The sequence below is a fragment of the Sciurus vulgaris genome (genome assembly GCF_902686455.1).
Source record: "Sciurus vulgaris genome assembly, chromosome: 12".
Lineage (NCBI taxonomy): Eukaryota > Metazoa > Chordata > Mammalia > Rodentia > Sciuridae > Sciurus > Sciurus vulgaris.
The window spans coordinates 73980149-73999310 of record NC_136473.1 but is presented as its reverse complement, the minus strand read 5'-3'; the positions used below and the strand labels follow the sequence as shown (position 1 = coordinate 73999310).

Below are 19162 nucleotides of genomic sequence, written 5' to 3'. Positions count from 1 at the left end.
TGGAGATTGAATCCAGGAGTGCTTAATGACTAAGTCACATCCCCAGCCCTTTAAAATTTTTATTTTGAGACAGGGTCTTGCTAAGTTGCTGAGGCTGCTTTGAACCTTCAATCCTCCTACCTCAGCTTCCCAGGCCGCTGGGATAATGAGAACACTTACGGTTTACTCTCGGCAATTTTCAAGTACACCGGGTTGTGATTAACTAGAGTCACCATGCTGTACAAGAGATTTCCACAACTTATTTGTTCTGTTTCACTGAAACTTTGTACCTTTTAACTTCCCTCACCCCAGCTCCTGGCAGCTATTGTTCTATTCTTTGCTTCTGTGAGTGTGACCTTTTTAGATTCTACATGTAAACGAGATGGTGGAGTGTTTGTCTTTCTGTCCTGGGTCAGTTATTTCTGGATGTGTGACCTCATTGCATTCGTCATCTGTAAAATGCCCACCTCCCTCCCTTTCTCTGCCTGCTCCACAGAGCTGTTGTGAAACACAATGAAATCATGTGTGATTTCTATCTTAGCATTACTGTCACGTATTAGAAGTGCTTGCTTGGGGCTCAAAAATTTGCTCTGATTTTAATTTGGCATCCACAGTGACATGTATTTAATATTGAGTAAAGCAAGGAAATATATAAAAGGGCTTAAATTTAGTTAATTCTTTGTTATTTTTGGGAATATTTGGGATCATTTAATTTGCAGAATTTTTAGACCTAACTTTCCTTTATCTCTTCCATTACTTAGAAAATAGATGTGTCTGCCACGGCAGAGAGATTTGGACTAGTAGGGGCTTGAACAATATACAAGTACATTTCTCTTTCATGTAACAGTCCAGGTAGATGTGGTCCAGGGCAGTTTTAGGGGTGGGGTGGTCATGGAGCCAGGGACTGAGGTCCCTCTGTCTTGTTTTTCATGTGGCTTTTACCTCTTGGCCCAAAGTGGCTGTCCCAACTCTGATCATTAGGAAAGGGATGAAAAGAAGAAAGTGACCAAAGCCCTCACATCTCTGCATACACATGCCTTTGGGCAGAACCATTCAAGTGTCCACTTGGCTAGAGAGTAGTGTTGAGCTCAGCTCCATGTGTCCAGATAGACATTCAATTACTGGAAGAAGGAAGACTGAATATCATTGGGGGTAGGGGGCAGGCAGTGTCTGCCACAGCTGCTGAGGGTCATGTCAGTAACCTCCCTTTAGGAAGTGCACAGATATGTGGAAGGCAAGGCAGTTTTTATTAGACCATCCCCACCCACAACTATGGGATGATGTTTAAAGAGAAGAATGAGGAATTTGAAGCTGTTGGCTTAGAAGAGGCTTGGAGATTTTATTTGTGCTTTTCTTTTATTCAGTCTTTTGAAACCATTTATTATTCATGCAGCTCCTGGTAATTCTTTCTTGTCACCTCACAGGCACCTTGGTAGGGACTGGGGAGTCAGAAATCATGGTTCTTGCTCTCCAAAGGTTCACTCCACAGGGGAGACAAGGGTATCTCACCAATGGAACTCTCTGGCAATTACTGTGATAGAAGGCTGTGGGCTGTGCTAGGGGAAGACCTAACCACTCTTGGCGGGCAGGTGATGAGTGTATGTGTTGGATGCAGGGTGGGGTAAGGTCCTCGGAAGGAGGAGGTTTGATTTGGGTTATGTCCAGTTGCCTGGAATAGTGAAGGGTCCCTGGGAGTGTGAACATAGTGAATTGGTGTTGAGAGGCTATTATCTAGAATCACCTCCATGGTTTTGTGTTTTGTCTTTTTCTCTTTCTAGAACCTTTCACTGTGGGCATTGAGAACCATCCTGAGAAGAAACAATGCTGCCCCGATGGGAACTGTCTCTTTACCTGCTGGCTTCACTAGGCTTCCACTTCTATTCCTTCTATGAAGTTTACAAAGTCTCCAGAGGTGAGCTTCCATGCTTTTCTGATTGCCTATCCAAAAAGAAGTGGGGAGGGAATGCCCACAGGTGTAAGATTCAGGAAGGTGGTTCCATAGGATCAGGATGACTTGAACTCTGCTTTGCTTTTGCTCAGTCTTGGATAATTTGAATCAGTGACCTGAGTCCATGACATGCTTTATCGCAATGCTGGGTCTTTTAGGTGATTTCATGAATCATCTCCTGTAGTAGCTGCTGCTACTTTTGGGTGTATGTGTGCAGGTTGGGGACAGAACCCAGGGCCTGGTGCATGCTGATCATATGCTCTACCACTGAGCTACACCCCCAGCCTCTGCTATAATAGGAGGGTTTGATTCAATACCTGTTGAAGGCCAAGGAGGGAACTTGCCTTAGGAATATACTTTTAAGTTTCTCTTTCACTAACATTCTTTTCAGGCATATCTCAGACATATGGAGACAGTTTGAAGGTGTTAGTGAATCAGACCCTTTTTGTCTTCTTTATTTTGTTGTTAGTCAGAGACTTGCTATGTTTCCCAGACTGGCCTCAAACCCCTGGACTCGAGTAGTCCGCCATCTCAGCCTCCCAAGTGACTGGGACTGTAAGCATGTACCACCACACCCTGCTTCCTTTTATCTTCTTGTTCTGCAATCTTTAATGTGTTGCTCTTGTCTGTGTGGGAGGTGAATTATCTCCAACTCATTTTCTAGTCCACAGTAATGGGAACAAGGACCTGCCTTTCTTTTGACAGCAGTTTGGCAAGAGTACCTCATTCCTGCTCATACCCAGTCGGTTGGCACTGAACCACATGACCACAACTGGAAAACTGGGAAGTGTAGTCCTTAGCTTGGTGGCCGTGTGTTACCTAAAATCTCTCATGCTGTGACAGAAAGAATTTTGGAGGGACCATGGGTAGTCTCTGCCATAGTTAGGGACCATTTCTTAGATATGATGGAAATTGCTAAGTCTGTCCTAAAGAAGTGCAGGAGCTAGTCAAGTAGAGAGGGGAGCTGAGGAGCTGTGGACAGAGGTGGCTTTGCAGGCAAGTGGACAAGCTTGTGCAATACCACTGGGGTGTGAGAAAGTGTAATATGATCTAGGAACTGTAAACCACTCATGGAATGTAGTGTATGTCTGGAATGTAGGGCATGATGGGGGAGTAGAAAGAGTTGAACTCAGATCAAAAAGCAGGTATGGATTGTGAAAGACGTTGTATATTCCACTGAGGAGTCTGGATCTCATTTTAAAGGTAGGAGAACATGTTGAAAGTAGGTGAGGTCATTTAACATGGAAAAGGTAGAAGCCAGAGGTATAGCTCAAAGCGGAGTGCATGCTCAGTATGTGCAAGGCCCTGGGTTTGATCCCCAACACCACAGTTAAATAAGGTGGCAATGTTAGGTTTTGGGAAGCAACACTGAGTGTGCTTTGCCTGATGGGTACAGACCACCCTACCCATCACCAGGATTGGTTTGGATATGGATCACCTGTTTTAAGTTTTCTCTCCATTCTACCCACGTCCCATTTAAAGTCACGGGCTTGATGGCAGAGACTGACCATTTAAAGTACATGGGGATTGGTTTGGGTCAGGGCTGGCCACGGGGTTGCGTTTCCTGCTGAAGCCTCTGGTCTCTCAGCCCATATGGAGGAAAGTGACCTGCTGTGTCAGACACCATGCTGGCTATTATATTCCTTGTCTGATTTAATCTTTGGCACAGCCAAAGATGAGATGGTACATTACTTGGAAGACAGGTTTGGCAGCAGAAATGGCATCCCAGATAATGTGGTCCACAGTTGGTATGGTGTCCAGATGGCATGAGACACCCTGGTTCCGTCTCCCAGGTTCCTCTGAGGTCCTTAGCATGTGGCTCCATCTCACATACCATGACTGGTCCAGTGGTCATCTTTGTCTTTTGCCCAGCTGGGAGGATGGAAGGGGAGGGGAGGATAGTCGTCATCTTTTCAGAAAGTGACTTGAAAGTTGCTTATACCATATACATTCAGTCATGTCCCATTTGCCAGAACCCAGTCCTGTGGCCCCATTAGTCGAGAGAGAACTAGGAAGCATAATCTTACTTTGGGAGGTCATTTTTCCAGTGTGAACTTGACAGTTTTATGATAGAGGAAGACGGCAAGAATGGATATTAGCCATTAATCTGTCTTTTCCATAGATGTGTGTCCTGATTATCTATTGCTGCATAATGAACTATCCTAAAACTTTGTGATTTAAAGTAATACCTGCTATCTATTATTTCTCACTGTTCTGGGAGAATTTTTCCTTCTTGAATAGGCTTTATCTTTTATTTGTTGTTATTATTTTTTATACATCAGGGGTTGAACCCAGGGGCACATAACCACTGAGCCACATCCCCAGCTCTTTTTATTTTTGTATTTTCAGGCAGGGGCTTACTAAGTTACTTAGAGTCCTGCTGAGTTTCTGAGGCTGGCCTCGGACTTGTGATCCTCCTGCCTTAGCCTCCAGAGTTGCTGGGATTAGAGGCGTGTGCCATTGCACCCAGCAAGCCTTTACTTTTTGAAGCAGTTTTAGATTTATAGAAACCTTGAGCAGTAAGTACAGAGTTCCCATTGTCCCCACGCTCTGAAACACATACAGCCCTCCTGCCAACATCCAGCACCCCAAGTGGTAAACCTGCATCAACCCATCAGAATCACTCAAAGACCATAGCTTACAAAAGGGTCCCTTCTTGGTGATGTACATTCTGTGGGTTATGAGAAATGCATGACGACAAGCATCCACTTTATAACATCATACAGAGTACTTTCATTCCCCTAAAATCCTCTGTGTTCTGCCTGTTCATCCCTCCCACCCGACCCCTGGCAACAACTGATCTTTTTACTGTCTTCATAGTTTGCCTTTTCTAGAATGTCACATAGTTGGGAATCATACAGTATCTAGCCTCTTTAGTAAGACTTCTTTCATTTAGTAAGAAACATTTAAGGCTCTTCAGTGTCTTCTTATGGCTTGACAGCTCAGTACTTTTTAGTGCTGAATAATATTCCATTGTCTGAATGTACCACAGTTTATTTGATCCTTATAGAAGGACATCCCAGTTTTGCTTCCAAGTTTTGGCAATTACAAATAAACCTATAAACACTTGTGTGTGGGTTTTGTGTGGACATAAGTTTTCATCTCATTTGGGTAAATGACAAGGAATATAATTGCTGGGTCATAAATAAGCATCTTTTCATATGCTTATTTGTATATCTTCTTTGGCCAGATGTCTGTGGTTCCTTAGCTCATTTTTGAATTGGGTGGTTCATTTTGTTACTGTTGAGCTTAAAGATTCATAAAAAAGTTGAGTGTATAAAACCTTTGTAAATTTTGGATAATTGTCCCAAAATTTATCAGATAGACTTTTGCAAATATATTTTTTCCCTATTCTGTGGCTTGTCTCTTCATTCTCTTGACAGTGTTCTTTTCAAGCACTTTTTAATTTAAATGAAGTCTGGCTCATCAATTCCTTCTCTCATAAATCATGCCAAAAAAGTCATTACCACACCTATTGTTGTCTAGATTTTTCTCCTATGTTATCTTCTAGGAGTTTATAGTTTTACATTTTACATTTAGAGCTATATTCCATTTTGACTAATTTTTGTGAAAGATTTTTTTTCCATGTGGATGTCTAGCTGTTCCAGCATGATTTGTCAAAAAGACTATCTTTTCCCCATTGTATTGCCTTTGTTCTTTCTCTGAATCTGTTGAGTGTTTTTTATGTGGGTCTATTTCTGGGCTCTCTATTGCACTCCAGGGCTTATTTGTCTGTTCTTTGACCAATAGCACACTGCCTTGATTACTGCACCTTTATAATAAGTCTCAAAGGCAGACAGTGTCAGTCTTCTGACTTTCTTCTTCAATATTATGCTGGCTATTTGGCGTCTTTGCCTCTCTATATAAACTTGATAATCACTTTGTCAATATCCACAAATAATGTGGTGGGATTTTGATTGGGATTGCATTGAATCTGTAGATTAAAATGGGAGAACTTCCTCAGTATTGAGTGTCTGAGTGGAAGCATGGACTGTTTCTTTTTGTCTAGTTCTTTGATTTTTTTCCCCATGGGGTTTTTGTAGTTTTCATCATGTAGATTGTATACATATTTGGCTAGATGCAGATCTAAGTGTTTTATTTTTGGGGGTGATAATGTAAATGGTATTATGTTTTAATTTTGAGTTCCATTTATTTTTTGCTGGCATATAGGTAGTTGACTTTTGTATATTAACCTTACATCCTGCAACCTTGCTATCCTTATAACCTAATGGACCTGGGGTTTAAACCCAGGTCTTTTCAACTCTAGATCTGATCTATTTGCTATTCTACCACTCATATTAGTTGATGTTTTTCTAAGTCAGCTTGTTTTAAAGGGGAAGTTCTTTTTTTGGTCTCTTTTACTATTAAACTTTAAACTGAAAACTGTTATTCCAGTGGAGCAAGTGATTTTATTCCTTCTTAGGCAGTGGTAGCTGCTGGGGTGGGGTGGGTCTTCCTCTGTGGTTGGTATAAAACCTGTGCCTCAGAAGGCTCAGGAGCTGAATGCTCCTTGGTTGATTACTGAACACTCTGCAGCCCAAAGCTGCTTTTATCCCTATTCTTTTCCTCCAATTGTGAGTGCCAAAGTGTTTCTCAGAACATTGTCAGGAAATATCTTCCTCTCATCCTTCATGTTCAGTTCATGGAATCTGGATCTCCCAGCCTTGATGAAGTGTGCTTTACGGATACCATGCCAAGACTTCTTGGTTCCACATCTCATTTTCTAGCTCAAGAGAAAGTGCCACTTACCTACGTTGTCGAGGTAGGTCACTGAGAAGATTGTCTCCTTTGTGAACTTTTCTATCTGGACCAAACACAGTACCTAGAATAAACCAGAGGCCCACAACACACTCGTTCAATGAAATGCCTCTGGCAGGCATCTGCATGGCTGCTCTTTTCTGGGCATGGAGCAGGCATCTTGTCCACTCCTCCATCAATAGTTGCAGAGTTGACAGGCCCTGAGGGACAGCAGAGTGATTTTAACAGTCTCAGTCAAATGGAATCGCTTGACAAATTCACAGCAGGGAGAGAATCCCCCTATTCTCTCTCATTCTACCAAATTCAGAGCATCTCTAAGTCATATGGAACTTCTTGGGGAGGGCAATGGTGATCTGCTATGCTGGGTGGCCTTGCCCCACATGCTCTGTAGTATTGCTGTTAATCCATAGCTACTGCATTAAGTTTGTGCCTTATGTTTTAGGGTAGGTGGAAACACTTGTCTCTCTGCTTACCTTGAACATGAGGGAAGTTGCAGTGTACCGTGCACCTTGCAGTGTCTCCTGCCAAGCCTTAAGGCTTGCATAATAAGCCTTGAAAGCGTTAATACCTGTACCTAAAAGAGGGAGGTCTGTTTTTGTGACTGAATCAGTTTAATGCAAAACTGGAAGTTCAAATAACTGAACTCTTACCAGTGAAAACAATTTGATAGGAGTTCACCTGTTAAAGCATTTGAGGGGACTCCTTTCATGACTAGTTCAATCTACTATCTGTTTGTTCCTATTTAAATGTTTTATTACTTCTTATTCCCATTTTGACAGTATGTGGCTTTTTAATTTGATTAGTATATAGTTCATAATCTTATTAAATTTTTTGGTGGTTTCTTTAATAGTCCTTTCCTTTTTCTTATTGTGTGTGTTTAATCGTTTTACTTTCTTTACTCTGTTCTCCTGGAGCGGGGCTCCCCATTCCTGGTCCCCTGCCTTTATCATACATTTTATTTTTTCTTTCTCCTTCATCGTCCCTTATATATATTTTTCTTTCTCTGATCAACTGTGCCAGAAATTGTATTAATCTTTTTAACTTTTGACAGGTTAGAGTTCTCCCTGGTTTTTTTCCTGCAATTCATTGATTTCTGCCCATATCTTATTATTTCCTTCCTTCTTGTTTCTCTGGGTTGGCTCTCTTCCTTTTTATTCCAGCTTTACAAGTTGGATGGTTACCTCCTTTATGTTGTAAGGAAGGGATTTGTATTTCTGTTGTCTCTGATTGCTGTTCTCAGAAGGTTTTCCAGAAGAGGAGTTCTAGGGTGAAAGGGCACAAACACCTTCCAGGTTTTTCCTAGACCCAGCTTGCTTTCTGGGACCCTGTGCCTCTTAACCCTTTAGTCTTTATGCTTTAATCCATCGCACATGCACTTGGCATGTGATGTGAGATGAAGAGTTAAATTATTTTTTTCACAAATAGTTAACTACACAGTGTTTAGTAAGTCTTTCTCCATTGGATTATGGTACAATCTTGATCATGTCTTAAATTTTTAAATGCCAGACTGGGGGCTGTCTCCTTAGTTTCATTGACTTCTCAATCAACTCTTACATTTGTACTGCACTATTTTAATTACTTTTGCTTTGTCAAATATTTAAGTTTCTAGAGTAAGACACTACTCATTTTCTTTATTTCTAGATGTTTCTTGCCTTTTTTTACTGGTTTATTTTTCCAGACATATATTTGAAATTGCCAAGTTTCAAAAAAATCTTAGTAGGGTTTTAATAAAGAATCACAATAACTAGAAAGTAATTTGTAATAGTTAATATTTTATAACACTGTGTCTTTCCTTCCAGGAATACTGTACTTTCTCCCCTTTTTTTCTTTAAAATTTTGTTATTTCCTTTAATGAAGGTTCATGGTCTTCTTCATAACAGATCCTGCTAAGATTCTTGAGATTATTTCTGAGTCTGTTTTCTCCTTTTATGATTGGGATGTTTTCTATCTGATTATTTCTGGTCTGTGGTAAGGGTATTTCTTTCTTTCTTTTGTATTCCAACAATTTCTCTTCTGTTCCATTAATTATCATTTGCTTTTCGTGGTTTTTCTATTTAGATAGCACCATCTACAAATGATGACTTTGCTTCATCTGTTTTTTCTTTGCTAGGTCTTCTAGGACAGTATAACAGTTGGTGGTTATTCTGCTTTAATTCTGACCTAAATGGAAATCCTCATTGCTTTCACCATTAGTGAAAGATTGTGCAAATTTTACTTATTATTCTTTTGTTGCTGTTGTTCTAATTGGTTATATGTGACAGTAGAATGCATTTTGACACATCGTGCACAAATGGAGCACAACTTCTCATTTCTCTGGCTGCACATGGTGCAGAGTCACACCAGTAGTGTAATCATACATGTATACAGGATAATAATGTCTATCCCATTCCACCGTCCTTCCCATCCCTCCCGCTCCACCCCTTCCCTCACTTCCTTCTGCACAATCCAAAGTTTACTTATTTATCTTTAAAGAATCATATTAAGGATTCCTTCTAGCTCCTTTTAAAAATTGGCAACTTTATCCATCTTGAAAGCCCCTATTCAGAAGAATTCCTGGTTTTTCTCCTTTGCTCCATTAGTATGATGTTTAAGAGTACTCAGCTTCTCAGCAGCAGACTCCAGAAATTCCTACAACAAACTTGCCATAATCCTGTTTTTTCTTTTAAACACACAGCTTTTCCCCCCCAATTTTTTTTTTTTTTTTTAAATACTAACTTCTAAGTGAGAGTGGTTGATCTGTAATTTTATCCTCAGATTTCAATCTTGGCACTCTGCTAGCTTTATAAAACAAATGGGGAAGATTACTTTTAAAAGTGTAACAAATAATATTGTGAAGCTAATTCATGATATGTCTGTGTCCTCAAAGCTTAGTATCATTCACTTGTAAGTTTGTCAAGGCATGAAGTCTGTTTGGGATTAGATTCATTGAAAACTTTCCCATATCCTTCAGGGTTATTGGTATATTTAGATTTTCTTCTTCTTAAGTCAGTTAGAGCAATTTGTATGTTTCCCTATCACAGAGATTTTCAAATGTACTAACTCACAGTTGTATAGCATATTCTCATAATGTTTTGGATAATGCATGAGTCTCATTTCACCTTGTCTTAAGATTTGTCTAGTAGGTTTGTTCTCTTTCCCAAAGAACAAGTTCTTGGATTTATTTGTAAATTCTATCATCTTTCTGTGTTCTGCTTCTGAAGATTTTTTTTTGAATGAATAACAGCCACCCGAGGTCCCCCTGACTTCACCCAGCCCAAGCACACCTTCTTCTATGCAGTAGTTATCTTCCAGAGAAGTTGCAGGCTAACAATATTTTTATAAATGGTTTTGTGCTTTCCATTGATTTGTATTTTCACTTCACAAATGTAAGAACCCGGAAACCACTCTGGACACAGGAACTCACATAAGAGGGTTAATTAAGCAAACAGACAGAGTGTCTCCCTGCAAGTAAGAGAAAATGAGAGGAAAAGAGAGAGAGTGCTCAAGAGAGAGTGAAATGGAGGAGAGAGCATGAAAGTGAGGAGGAGAGAGAGAGCATGAAAGTAAGGAGAAGAGAGAGAGAAAAATGGCAGGGAGCTGTCCTTAAGCAGTGGAATTCCGCAGGCTAATGGGAGCAATAATGGAGAAGGATACTTGTAAGCTGACTGATGAACCAATAGCTAGCTAGGATGTTTGCAGATTGACAGGTGGTTGGGAGGCGGGGAAATGACTGCAGCGGAAAGGGCGGGGGAGCAGCTTTATATTATAACAAGAGCTTTATTATCATTTCTTGAATCTGATTAATGTGAGGTTAATGTTTCTTTAAATAAACTCTCTAATGCCAGGGAGCCCTGCTAGTTAAAGAGTCGGATTTTTAAGGTGTAAAGTATTTATTTGACTTGTGTCCCCCAGTTTCTTTGTTTTTAGAAAGCAGGCATCTTCAAGTGGAATATAATGAGAGTTGAACACATTCACTTTCTGCCTTTGATTTTTTCCCTGTACACACTGGTGGGCTTCACCAGTCCTCATCTCAGGTGACGAGAAAATGACAGAGCAGCTCGTTTATGTATTAGTTCTTTCTTTCACATAGTTTGTTCAACGTGAACCTCTTGGAGGGTATGGGCTTGGTTAGGAGAGTAATTTTCCCACTTCCTCTTTGATTAAAGAAGTTTGGTTGCAAGATGGTTAGTAATTCTGGAAACCCCAGAAGAGGGTGGGAAAACAAAGGCAACTGGTCCTGTTCTTGAACAGGTGACCTTGCTGTGGGAACCAGGGGCACTGGCTGCCCAAGGCTGGGGCCACCAGGGGCCCCTCAGTTACAAGTCTCTGTTGGAAGGACCCAAGTCCATGGCCCTACAGGAACCAAGGCCTGGACAGCCTGTGCTGCAGCATTAGATGGAGTGTTGAAGCAGCCAGGGTTCCAGCATCCTGTTTGGTGACACTTTACTTTGTTCCTGATTGCTGTCTCTCCTGTTTCCTGTGGCCAGGGCCTTGGGAAACTAGTGAGTCACTATCTTCTTGTTGGGATTCCAGCACTTTTCTGGTGTTTTCCTCCTTATTTATACTGGTCCTTAAGGTAAGTGATGGGGTTCAGGAATGACACCCCAAAATTTGGCACCATGGCATTTGAGAAATGCCAAGCAGCAGGAGTGTCAGCCTCACCAGCTCTTTACCCTTTTCCTTTGAGGCGTATCATAAAACCTAGGAAGGATTTTCTGACCTTCCCCTGAAGCAGGTGATAAGACCCCCATCTGAGAGTTGCCCTTGCTCTACCTGAAGGAAAGGAACATCCTGTTCTCTGAAGATATAGGGATACAGGAGAATCTGAAAAACAAAAAGACAAAAAACAAAACAAAACAGGTGTAGCCAAGTTCCTGTAGTTTCTCATCACGAGATTGTACTGGTTGCCCTGGTTTGGTATATTTCTCAACAACCGTCTACTTTTCCCAAAACCTGGAATCACAACAAGCAAGCGAAACCATTGCTTTGGGTCTTCATTTCCTTATGAAGCTCCTGTGTCATGTGTTAAACCAAAACTTTGAGGGACTCTCTGAAACGCAAGGATTTATTGAGCTATTTTAGGTGGTAGCTCGGAGAAAGACCAAGTCCTAGTTCCTGCCAATTTCTGGTAGCAGAACAAGGAAGGGGTTGGAAAAATGTCTGCAGGACCTACAGCTAAGAGAATTTGTATTCCTTTAGAGAAAGAAAGCACAGATGTTTACACTGAATTTACCTTGGTTCTCGGTTACAAGGGTGGGTTTATGCAAAGCTGGGTGAGGGGAACAGAAGGGCACCCATAAGAAACGACTTGCTTCTGCATGTGGCCAGTTAACAATTGGGAAAGTTTACATGTAAATGGGTCCTGATGATCCTCTGGGAGGGGGTTCAAAACTCATTGAAGAGTAGCTTTCATTACTTTTGGCCTATAGTTTTTTATTGATTAACCTCCTCCCATCCTTCCCCTCTATCCTCTGGCTCTTTATAATTAGATTAAGGACATCTCAGAGATTCTTTTATCACATGTGAAACTTAGATGAAATAAATTCATATGCTTTTTGTCTTTATTAGTCTTTTATTATAGGAACTTCAGCCACAAATCAGTCTAAGAAAAGGTAAAGGAAAGATGTTTGTTCTCCCCTACCTTATGTAGGGGTGTGTGGGCTTCCAGAGTGGACCTCCAGAGACTCTACTTCCTGACATTATAGGGCTAGGGCCTTCTATGACACTAAGGCAGAACAAAGACTCTTCCAAGTCCCAATTCTTGGGGTCAGGCCAGAAAGATTTCAGATGTGTTGCTCAGAGTTACAGGAATGAGTTTATTAGAAGGAATAGGAAAAGGGAAAGGGGACCCTCTCAAGCAACAGTGCGTTCTCTTAGAGAGAAGGATGGCATTTTCCTCCCATCCTCCAGTTTTATTGGGGGTCCCAGGGAAGTTTCCAGAGAGTCTTAACCAGGTCTACCTCTTGACTTTTGACTGATAGCAGAATGACATCAGACTTTCGAGTCCCCACTGCCATGACAATTCTAGGTCACCTTGGTCCTTGTTGTTCTAACTGGAACCTGCTCTTACAGCTTTTATGGTTAGAGGGAATTATCCTTATCTCCTTGAGTTCTGGGATCTGTTCTGTGTAAGGGTTACAAAAGTCCCCTGCTTTGGGGTAACTTGTGTTCTTCTTATCTGCATTTCAGGCCTTCATTTCTCCTGCAGATAACAGATAGTTTCTTGAGGAATGTAAAGTATCCTGTGGACTTAAGCCAGGCAGGGCTGCAGGTAAATTGCTTTTTAAAAGAGAGAGCTTGGGGTTGTGGCTCAGCGGTAAGAGTGCTTGCCTGGCATGTGTGAGGCACTGGGTTCGATTCTCAGCACCACATATAAATAAATGAGTAAAATAAAGGTCTATCGACATCTTAAAATTTATATAAAGAGAGAGAGAGCTTGTGGGAGTCAGCACAGTGGGCCCATTTTACAGAATTATTCCCTTAACCTCATGTTCCCACCACTCAATATCTGTCTGTCCCCTATCACTGATACTTTAAATACACCTCTTAATAAAGGCCTTGGGACATGGCCTAGGTCTGAGGGCAGTTGAAGGCAACCCCTAGTATTTGATAGTCCCACTCCTCCTCTGCCTTCTCTCCTGGCTGCCCACCAGGACACTGGGTGATCCATGTTGCACCCCACCCATGGAACAGGCACAGACCTCATGGCTCCCTCATGGAAGCTTGAGTTTCCATTTCCATTTGGAGCTTAATCTACCTTTCCTAAGAGTGGTAAGGATTCCCATAGAAATTGCACACTTGGTGGTCAGCCCTAAGAGATCTCAGATTTCTTATGTGAGCAGCTCTTTTGGGGAGGTCTTCAAGCCATTTATGCAGTTTATGGGTTTGCATCCTATTTACATATCTGATTTGCTTTTGCTTAGGTTATTTCTAAGCAACATTTTCCTTCCCTAAGTGAGAATTGGGATAGAGGAAAAGGAAACCCAAGCCTCAAATGTCATGGAAAACCCCGCACTTGATCACCACGCTTCTGTATGATAATTTACCTATGAATATTTGAGAGTTGTCTACCATTACATTTTCTTATCATTAGGGGCCCATCTTTTCTGTTCCCCTTCCCCATTTTCGTTTATTGCCACAGTTGGCTGTATCCACTGGCTTCCTAGGGAAATAAAGAATCAGTAGGAGCTGATTAGAAGTTTTCAAATGCATAGAAACAGCAGGACATAAACACCATGAGTGGGTGTGCACCTCCATGATAGTGGCTTGTATCAGATGAGCAAGAGAGAGAAAGAGAGAGAGAGAGAGGATATGAATTTTCCCTTCTCCCTAATTATTGCCCACTAATACCCCCATCCTAGAACTAATTTCCCATCAAAATCTTGAAGGTAAAAGTAGTAGGTTAGTTAGAGGTTTTAAGTAAGTGGTTCACCACCACTGCTCATTGGCAGAGATTAAAATGCAAATCCTCTGGCTCAGTAGGTAGGTTGGAGGTTTGATGTATCCTTTTCTTGGGGGGAAGAATCCACAACAGACATAGTAATCAAGGCTCATCAGTGGGAATGGCTGCATTTCTGTGCTCTCAGGCAGTTTTATAGAGTGCTGAATTATGGGAAATGGAACCAGGGCACTAGAGGAAAGAGCTGGTTCTGCTGCCAATCTGTCCCGTGTGGTATGGAGAGGATTCCAGGCGTAGAAGGCTTCTATCCATTTGCAGCAGCCTCCTGCTCGACTGCATTTGAGTGAGGAGGAAAGCTCCAGTCCTACCCAGGGAGTGAGGGCATGGGCTCATTATAGGGCTGGGAAGGAATTATCACTGAGGGTCTAGGGCTGTCATTCTTCATAGAAAGATCGGTCGCTGCAGGTTCTCAGCTTCTGCTCACTTGTATCAACCAAATGGATCTTGCAGCTGTGAATTTTCAGCTAACTTAAGACAGTCTTAAGATAATGATTGCCAAAGGAGTCATGGGTAGATTTGAGTTGGAATTTAAGATCAGTATCATATATATAGCATTTGTTTGTATCGAGAAATCAGATGAGGGAGATTTGTAGAAATTCTCCAAAACTGGGGGAGAAAAAAAATGAGGGGAGAATTTTTGTTCTAGAATTATGCTGTCCAATATGGTAACCCCCCCAGCCACATAGGATCAGTAGTGCTTAAAACTCTTCTGTATTGAAATGTACTGAAAGGACATTGTGTACATTGGATTACAAAGAATTAGAAAACGGGAATATAAAATAACTTATTAGTAATTGTTTAATATTGATTATATATTGAAATAATATTTTGACTACTTTGTTTAAAAAGAATATAGTAAAATTAATTCCACCTATCTTTTTCTTTCTTTGTTGCTGTAAGAAACTTTATAAATGTGGCTCATATTGCATTTCTGTTGGACTGTGCTGGGCAGGATTTTATCCTGATTTTCCTGTTTACATAGGAGACTTTTTTCCCCAGTAGATGAAGGAAAGGAATACTGTGTTCTTAGGTTCTGAATACTTCTGGCTGGATATTTCCTTTCTTGGAACCTGTACGAGGTGGCAAGCAAATTTTTCCCACTAGAGGGAGATATATCACAATTTCAGGAAGTCTGGGATTACCATGTCCACTGCTATTGATAAATGTCTTTTTTTTTTAAAAAGAAGAGATCAGAATAGCTCAAGTTATTGCTTTGTTTCACTTGTGCGTAATTTCGATGTTTCTGGAGTTTGCATTTTGTGTAAATGTGAGGCTGAAACAAAAGAGGGAATAGGCAGAGAGGTTTCCCACTCTCTAGAATGACTTCTGAGCTTTCTGTTACTATTTTGTTGGGTTGCAGTCACTTGTCATTTGCCCATGAACTGTTTCCTTGGACTTGAGCCCATGCACAACGCAAGATACAAAAAGTGGCCTGTGTGCAGCTGTAACAGAGAAGACCGGTGCCCCAATACAATTGCATGCCTGCTGCCATCACGCCCTCCGTGACACTGGTGGTGCACGTGGGACACACATAAATGGGCTCCTGGAGCGGTCACGCAGTTCCCTGGGCCATTGTGCAACACGCTTCCCTTTCCTCTTGTTCTTCGGAGCAGTGTTGCCTGGGGCTCGGGGCTGGGGCTACTGCTTCCACCCAGTGCGTGTGAATCTGCCCCTCCATCCTACTCTGAAAGCAGCATCGTTTCACGATCATACTTAGTGACCCCACTCTCTCTTGGTTTTCCTTCTGGGTATTTCCTTCTCAGTTTCTGGTGGTTTTTTCCTTTTTAATTTGGTAGGCATAGAGTTTTCTTTTTCCTTCTTTTTCTTGTCCATGTGTTCTTTGTCCCTCTTTAATGAATTGCGGCCATTCTGGTGACTTTGTCACTACCCTGGTGCTGAGGACTCCCAAGTCTTTATCTCCACGTTAGGACGCTCTTTGAGCTCCACCCTCATCCACCCGCCTGTCTCCTGGACATCACACAGGCCTCAGGTTAGGCTTTGTGTCCCCTATCAAGGCACTAGTCGGCACTATGGCAGTTTCATATTTTTTGTTTGTGCATCTTCCCGAGTTACAGGAAGCCCCCCAGAGGCCGAAAGTCTTGCCAGTCTGATTCCTTTTCATTCCCAGTATCTCACATGAGGTCTGGTTACTGTACATCCTCAAGAAGTATTTGAGGATTTTGTTTTTATTTTTTTAAAGCAATTGTATCATTGACTTATGAACACACTTATAACTCTGATTTGATTCCATTTTATTCTATTTTGTTAGCATTCTGTCATACAATAGTCATGATCAGCATCATTTGGTGGCATGGTCCATATTCAAAAAAATTAACAACCGGTACAAGTGGGGAATTTGCACCAGCCTTTCCCTGTTTCCCTGTCTTGGACACTTTTCTCCCTCTCCTTCTGTGACCCTTATTGCAAGTTGAAAGGGACGTGTCCACCAGCCCCACCCTGTATTTCCAAGAACTTAGGTCACAGAAAACCAGAAAGGAGGTCAAGAAGTGCGACATGTTTGTGTCCCCCCAGCTGCTTTTTCAGGATGTTCTCCAATTTCTTTTAGTGCCTTTGTTGTGTAGCCAACCCGTTTGTTTAGACTTGTTACTAATGGAGACTGTTTTTCTTGTCAGAGCATGAAGAGGAACTGGACCAGGAATTTGAGCTGGAGACTAATGCTTTATTTGGAGGACTGAAGAAGGTACACAGTGATGAACTTTCTCAGTTTTCAAATCTGAGTTTAGTATTTTGTATCACTTTTATATTTGGAGTTGACCAGGTACAGTATGATATTCAGCAATAATCACGAATGAAGCAGAGTGAAAATATGAGAGCACCGTGCCGGATAAGGCCTGCCTCATGGTCTCTCTTTCCTTGTTGCCTGCCTCTGCATAAGAGTCCAGAAATCTGGTTATGTAACCTTATCAGTTAGTACAGTTTTCACTTGGGTCAAGCTCAGGAAGTCCCATTTTGACCTAGCCATATGTTAAATGAATCAAACATGGCCCTTGGCAATTGGATGAATGTCCATCTTTAGCCTCTCATGCCTGCTGCTGTGGAGCATGCTGGGAATTCCCACCCTTTTCTTCCTGCACTGCCCTGGCAGAGGAATGACTCATTTGTCTTTTGCTGCAGTTCATTTTGCAGCAGGCAGGGTGGCTACTATTCTGTCAGACCTTGTACCCTTGTGATGTGACAGGTAGCACTTCAGTGCTAGAGAATGTTGTAGTTGGGCACCATACCCTCCCCTTCCAGTGGACAGATGCTAGATGCCTTGTCTTCCCACCAGCCCCTCTTTCCCTGAAATTGGATGTTAAGAGGTCCATGGCCCAGCTCAAAGGTCAAAGGTCAAAGTCAGTTATAAGCTATGTATTTGTTTCAATTTTTTAAAAAAATTTTTATTTTAGTACTAGGGATTGAACCCAGGTGTACTTAACTACTGAGCCACATCCCCAGCCCTTTTTCATATTTTATTTAGAGATAGAGTCTCAGTGAGTTACTTAGGGTCTCACTAAGTTGCTGAAGCTGGCTTTGAACTCTAGGTCCTCCTGCCCTAGTCTCCCAAGCTGCTGGGATTACAGGTGTATGCCACTGTGCCCGGCTTTAATGTATATATATATATTTCCTCTTTGGTGCTGGGGATTGAACCCAGGGCCTTGTGTATACAAGGCAAGCACTCTACCAACTGAGCTATATCCCCAACCCATCAATATGTTTTTAAAATGATATAAAAGCACTATTTTTTTTTTTAATCACTTCTACTCTAAGTGTGTGGTATACCAGATATAGGTTCAATTATCTTTTGTGGGCTGGCTTGAGACATAAAATAATGGTTAAAGTTCTGAGCATCCTACTTACCAATGAACTTTTGGAAGACAATTCATTTCCAAATCAGGCACTGCCTGAAATGCTGTTTTTCTCCTTTGACAGTTGCAGAGATCTTGCTGAGTTGTAACAAGTGCAATGTCCATTTTGGTTTGCTGGGGTGGTCTGTCCCTCTTTCCATCTCTAGCTCTATAAAGAGGCAGTATGTTTGATGTAAGGCCATGTTTTTCTGGTACTGGGAGGAGTGCCCTGAATTGCATGGGGTGCTCTTTCTGGCTTTTGTTGCTCTAGCCCTGGGATATTTCCACAAAACATCGGATCTGAACCGAATTAGCAATCAGGCGTCCATTTCTAGATGTTTCTTATTCACATAGCCCTCTCTAGGTTCATAGGAAGAATGTGAGGTGGATAGGTTTGTGCCCATTTCAGAGATGAGGGAACTTGGGAAGTTTCTGTCAGAGTGGAATTTGAGATGTAACAGGAAATGACCCTTATGAATCTCTTTAGAAATAAAACACTTTTGGATCTCTTATGACGACAACAACAACAGCAAAAACAGTGATCTTTTTTTTCCTGTATAGTCACAGTTCTGGCATTTCAGATAAGACTGAATAACATAGAATTTTTTTTTTTTTTCTTTTTGCCAGGGGCCAAAATAAGCAAACCTATTTTAAAGCAAGAAAGTTTCAGCTGAAGAGAAGCTATTGTGAGGTAGTATGAGAAAGTGAACACAGGGTCAGGCCCTGACAAGTTTCTGAGCTAGGGCAGATTTCATTGTCAAGGGCAGGCTCAGCCCAGGGGTGTGCTGCTATTTCTAGACAAAGGGGCTTTGTGTTCCCTGACTTCCTGGCTCCCACCTACTCTATCAGTCCAGCTGCTTGACTCTCAGCTGAGGCTCTAGAGTTTTGGGGAGTTGATCTCTCCCAGACCTTCTCCATGGTGGCCCTCCTAATAGGCCAGGCGTGTTGACAGTTAGACCCACCCTGCCTTCGTGAGAAAAGGACACAAGGCGCAGATACATGTGTGCGGAGCCCCAAGGACTAAGTCCTTTGCCATCCCAACCAATCTTTGTCTAACCCGCCATCCATGTGAAGATTTATCCATCTGCCCAGGGCTACTGAGCACCTGTTTTCTCCTCTGTCTAAATCTCATTACCTTGCATGCGGGTGAGTGGTTTGGAGTCTTGGAATTTACAGAGAAAATGATGAGTCCAG

General features: G+C 41.8%; 1 protein-coding gene across 2 annotated transcripts in view; it reads left to right on the top strand.

Annotated features, from left to right (window-relative positions):
- Positions 1 to 19162, top strand: part of HHAT (hedgehog acyltransferase) — a 419237-nt gene that overhangs the window by 25797 nt on the left and 374278 nt on the right. For both annotated transcript variants that reach the window (XM_079107610.1, XM_079107609.1), the window contains exons 2-3: positions 1758 to 1891; positions 16757 to 16824. In XM_079107610.1, coding sequence (XP_078963736.1) covers positions 1801 to 1891; positions 16757 to 16824 — 159 coding nt within the window. In that variant the 5' untranslated portion in view covers positions 1758 to 1800. The remainder of the gene's footprint in view (positions 1 to 1757; positions 1892 to 16756; positions 16825 to 19162) is intronic.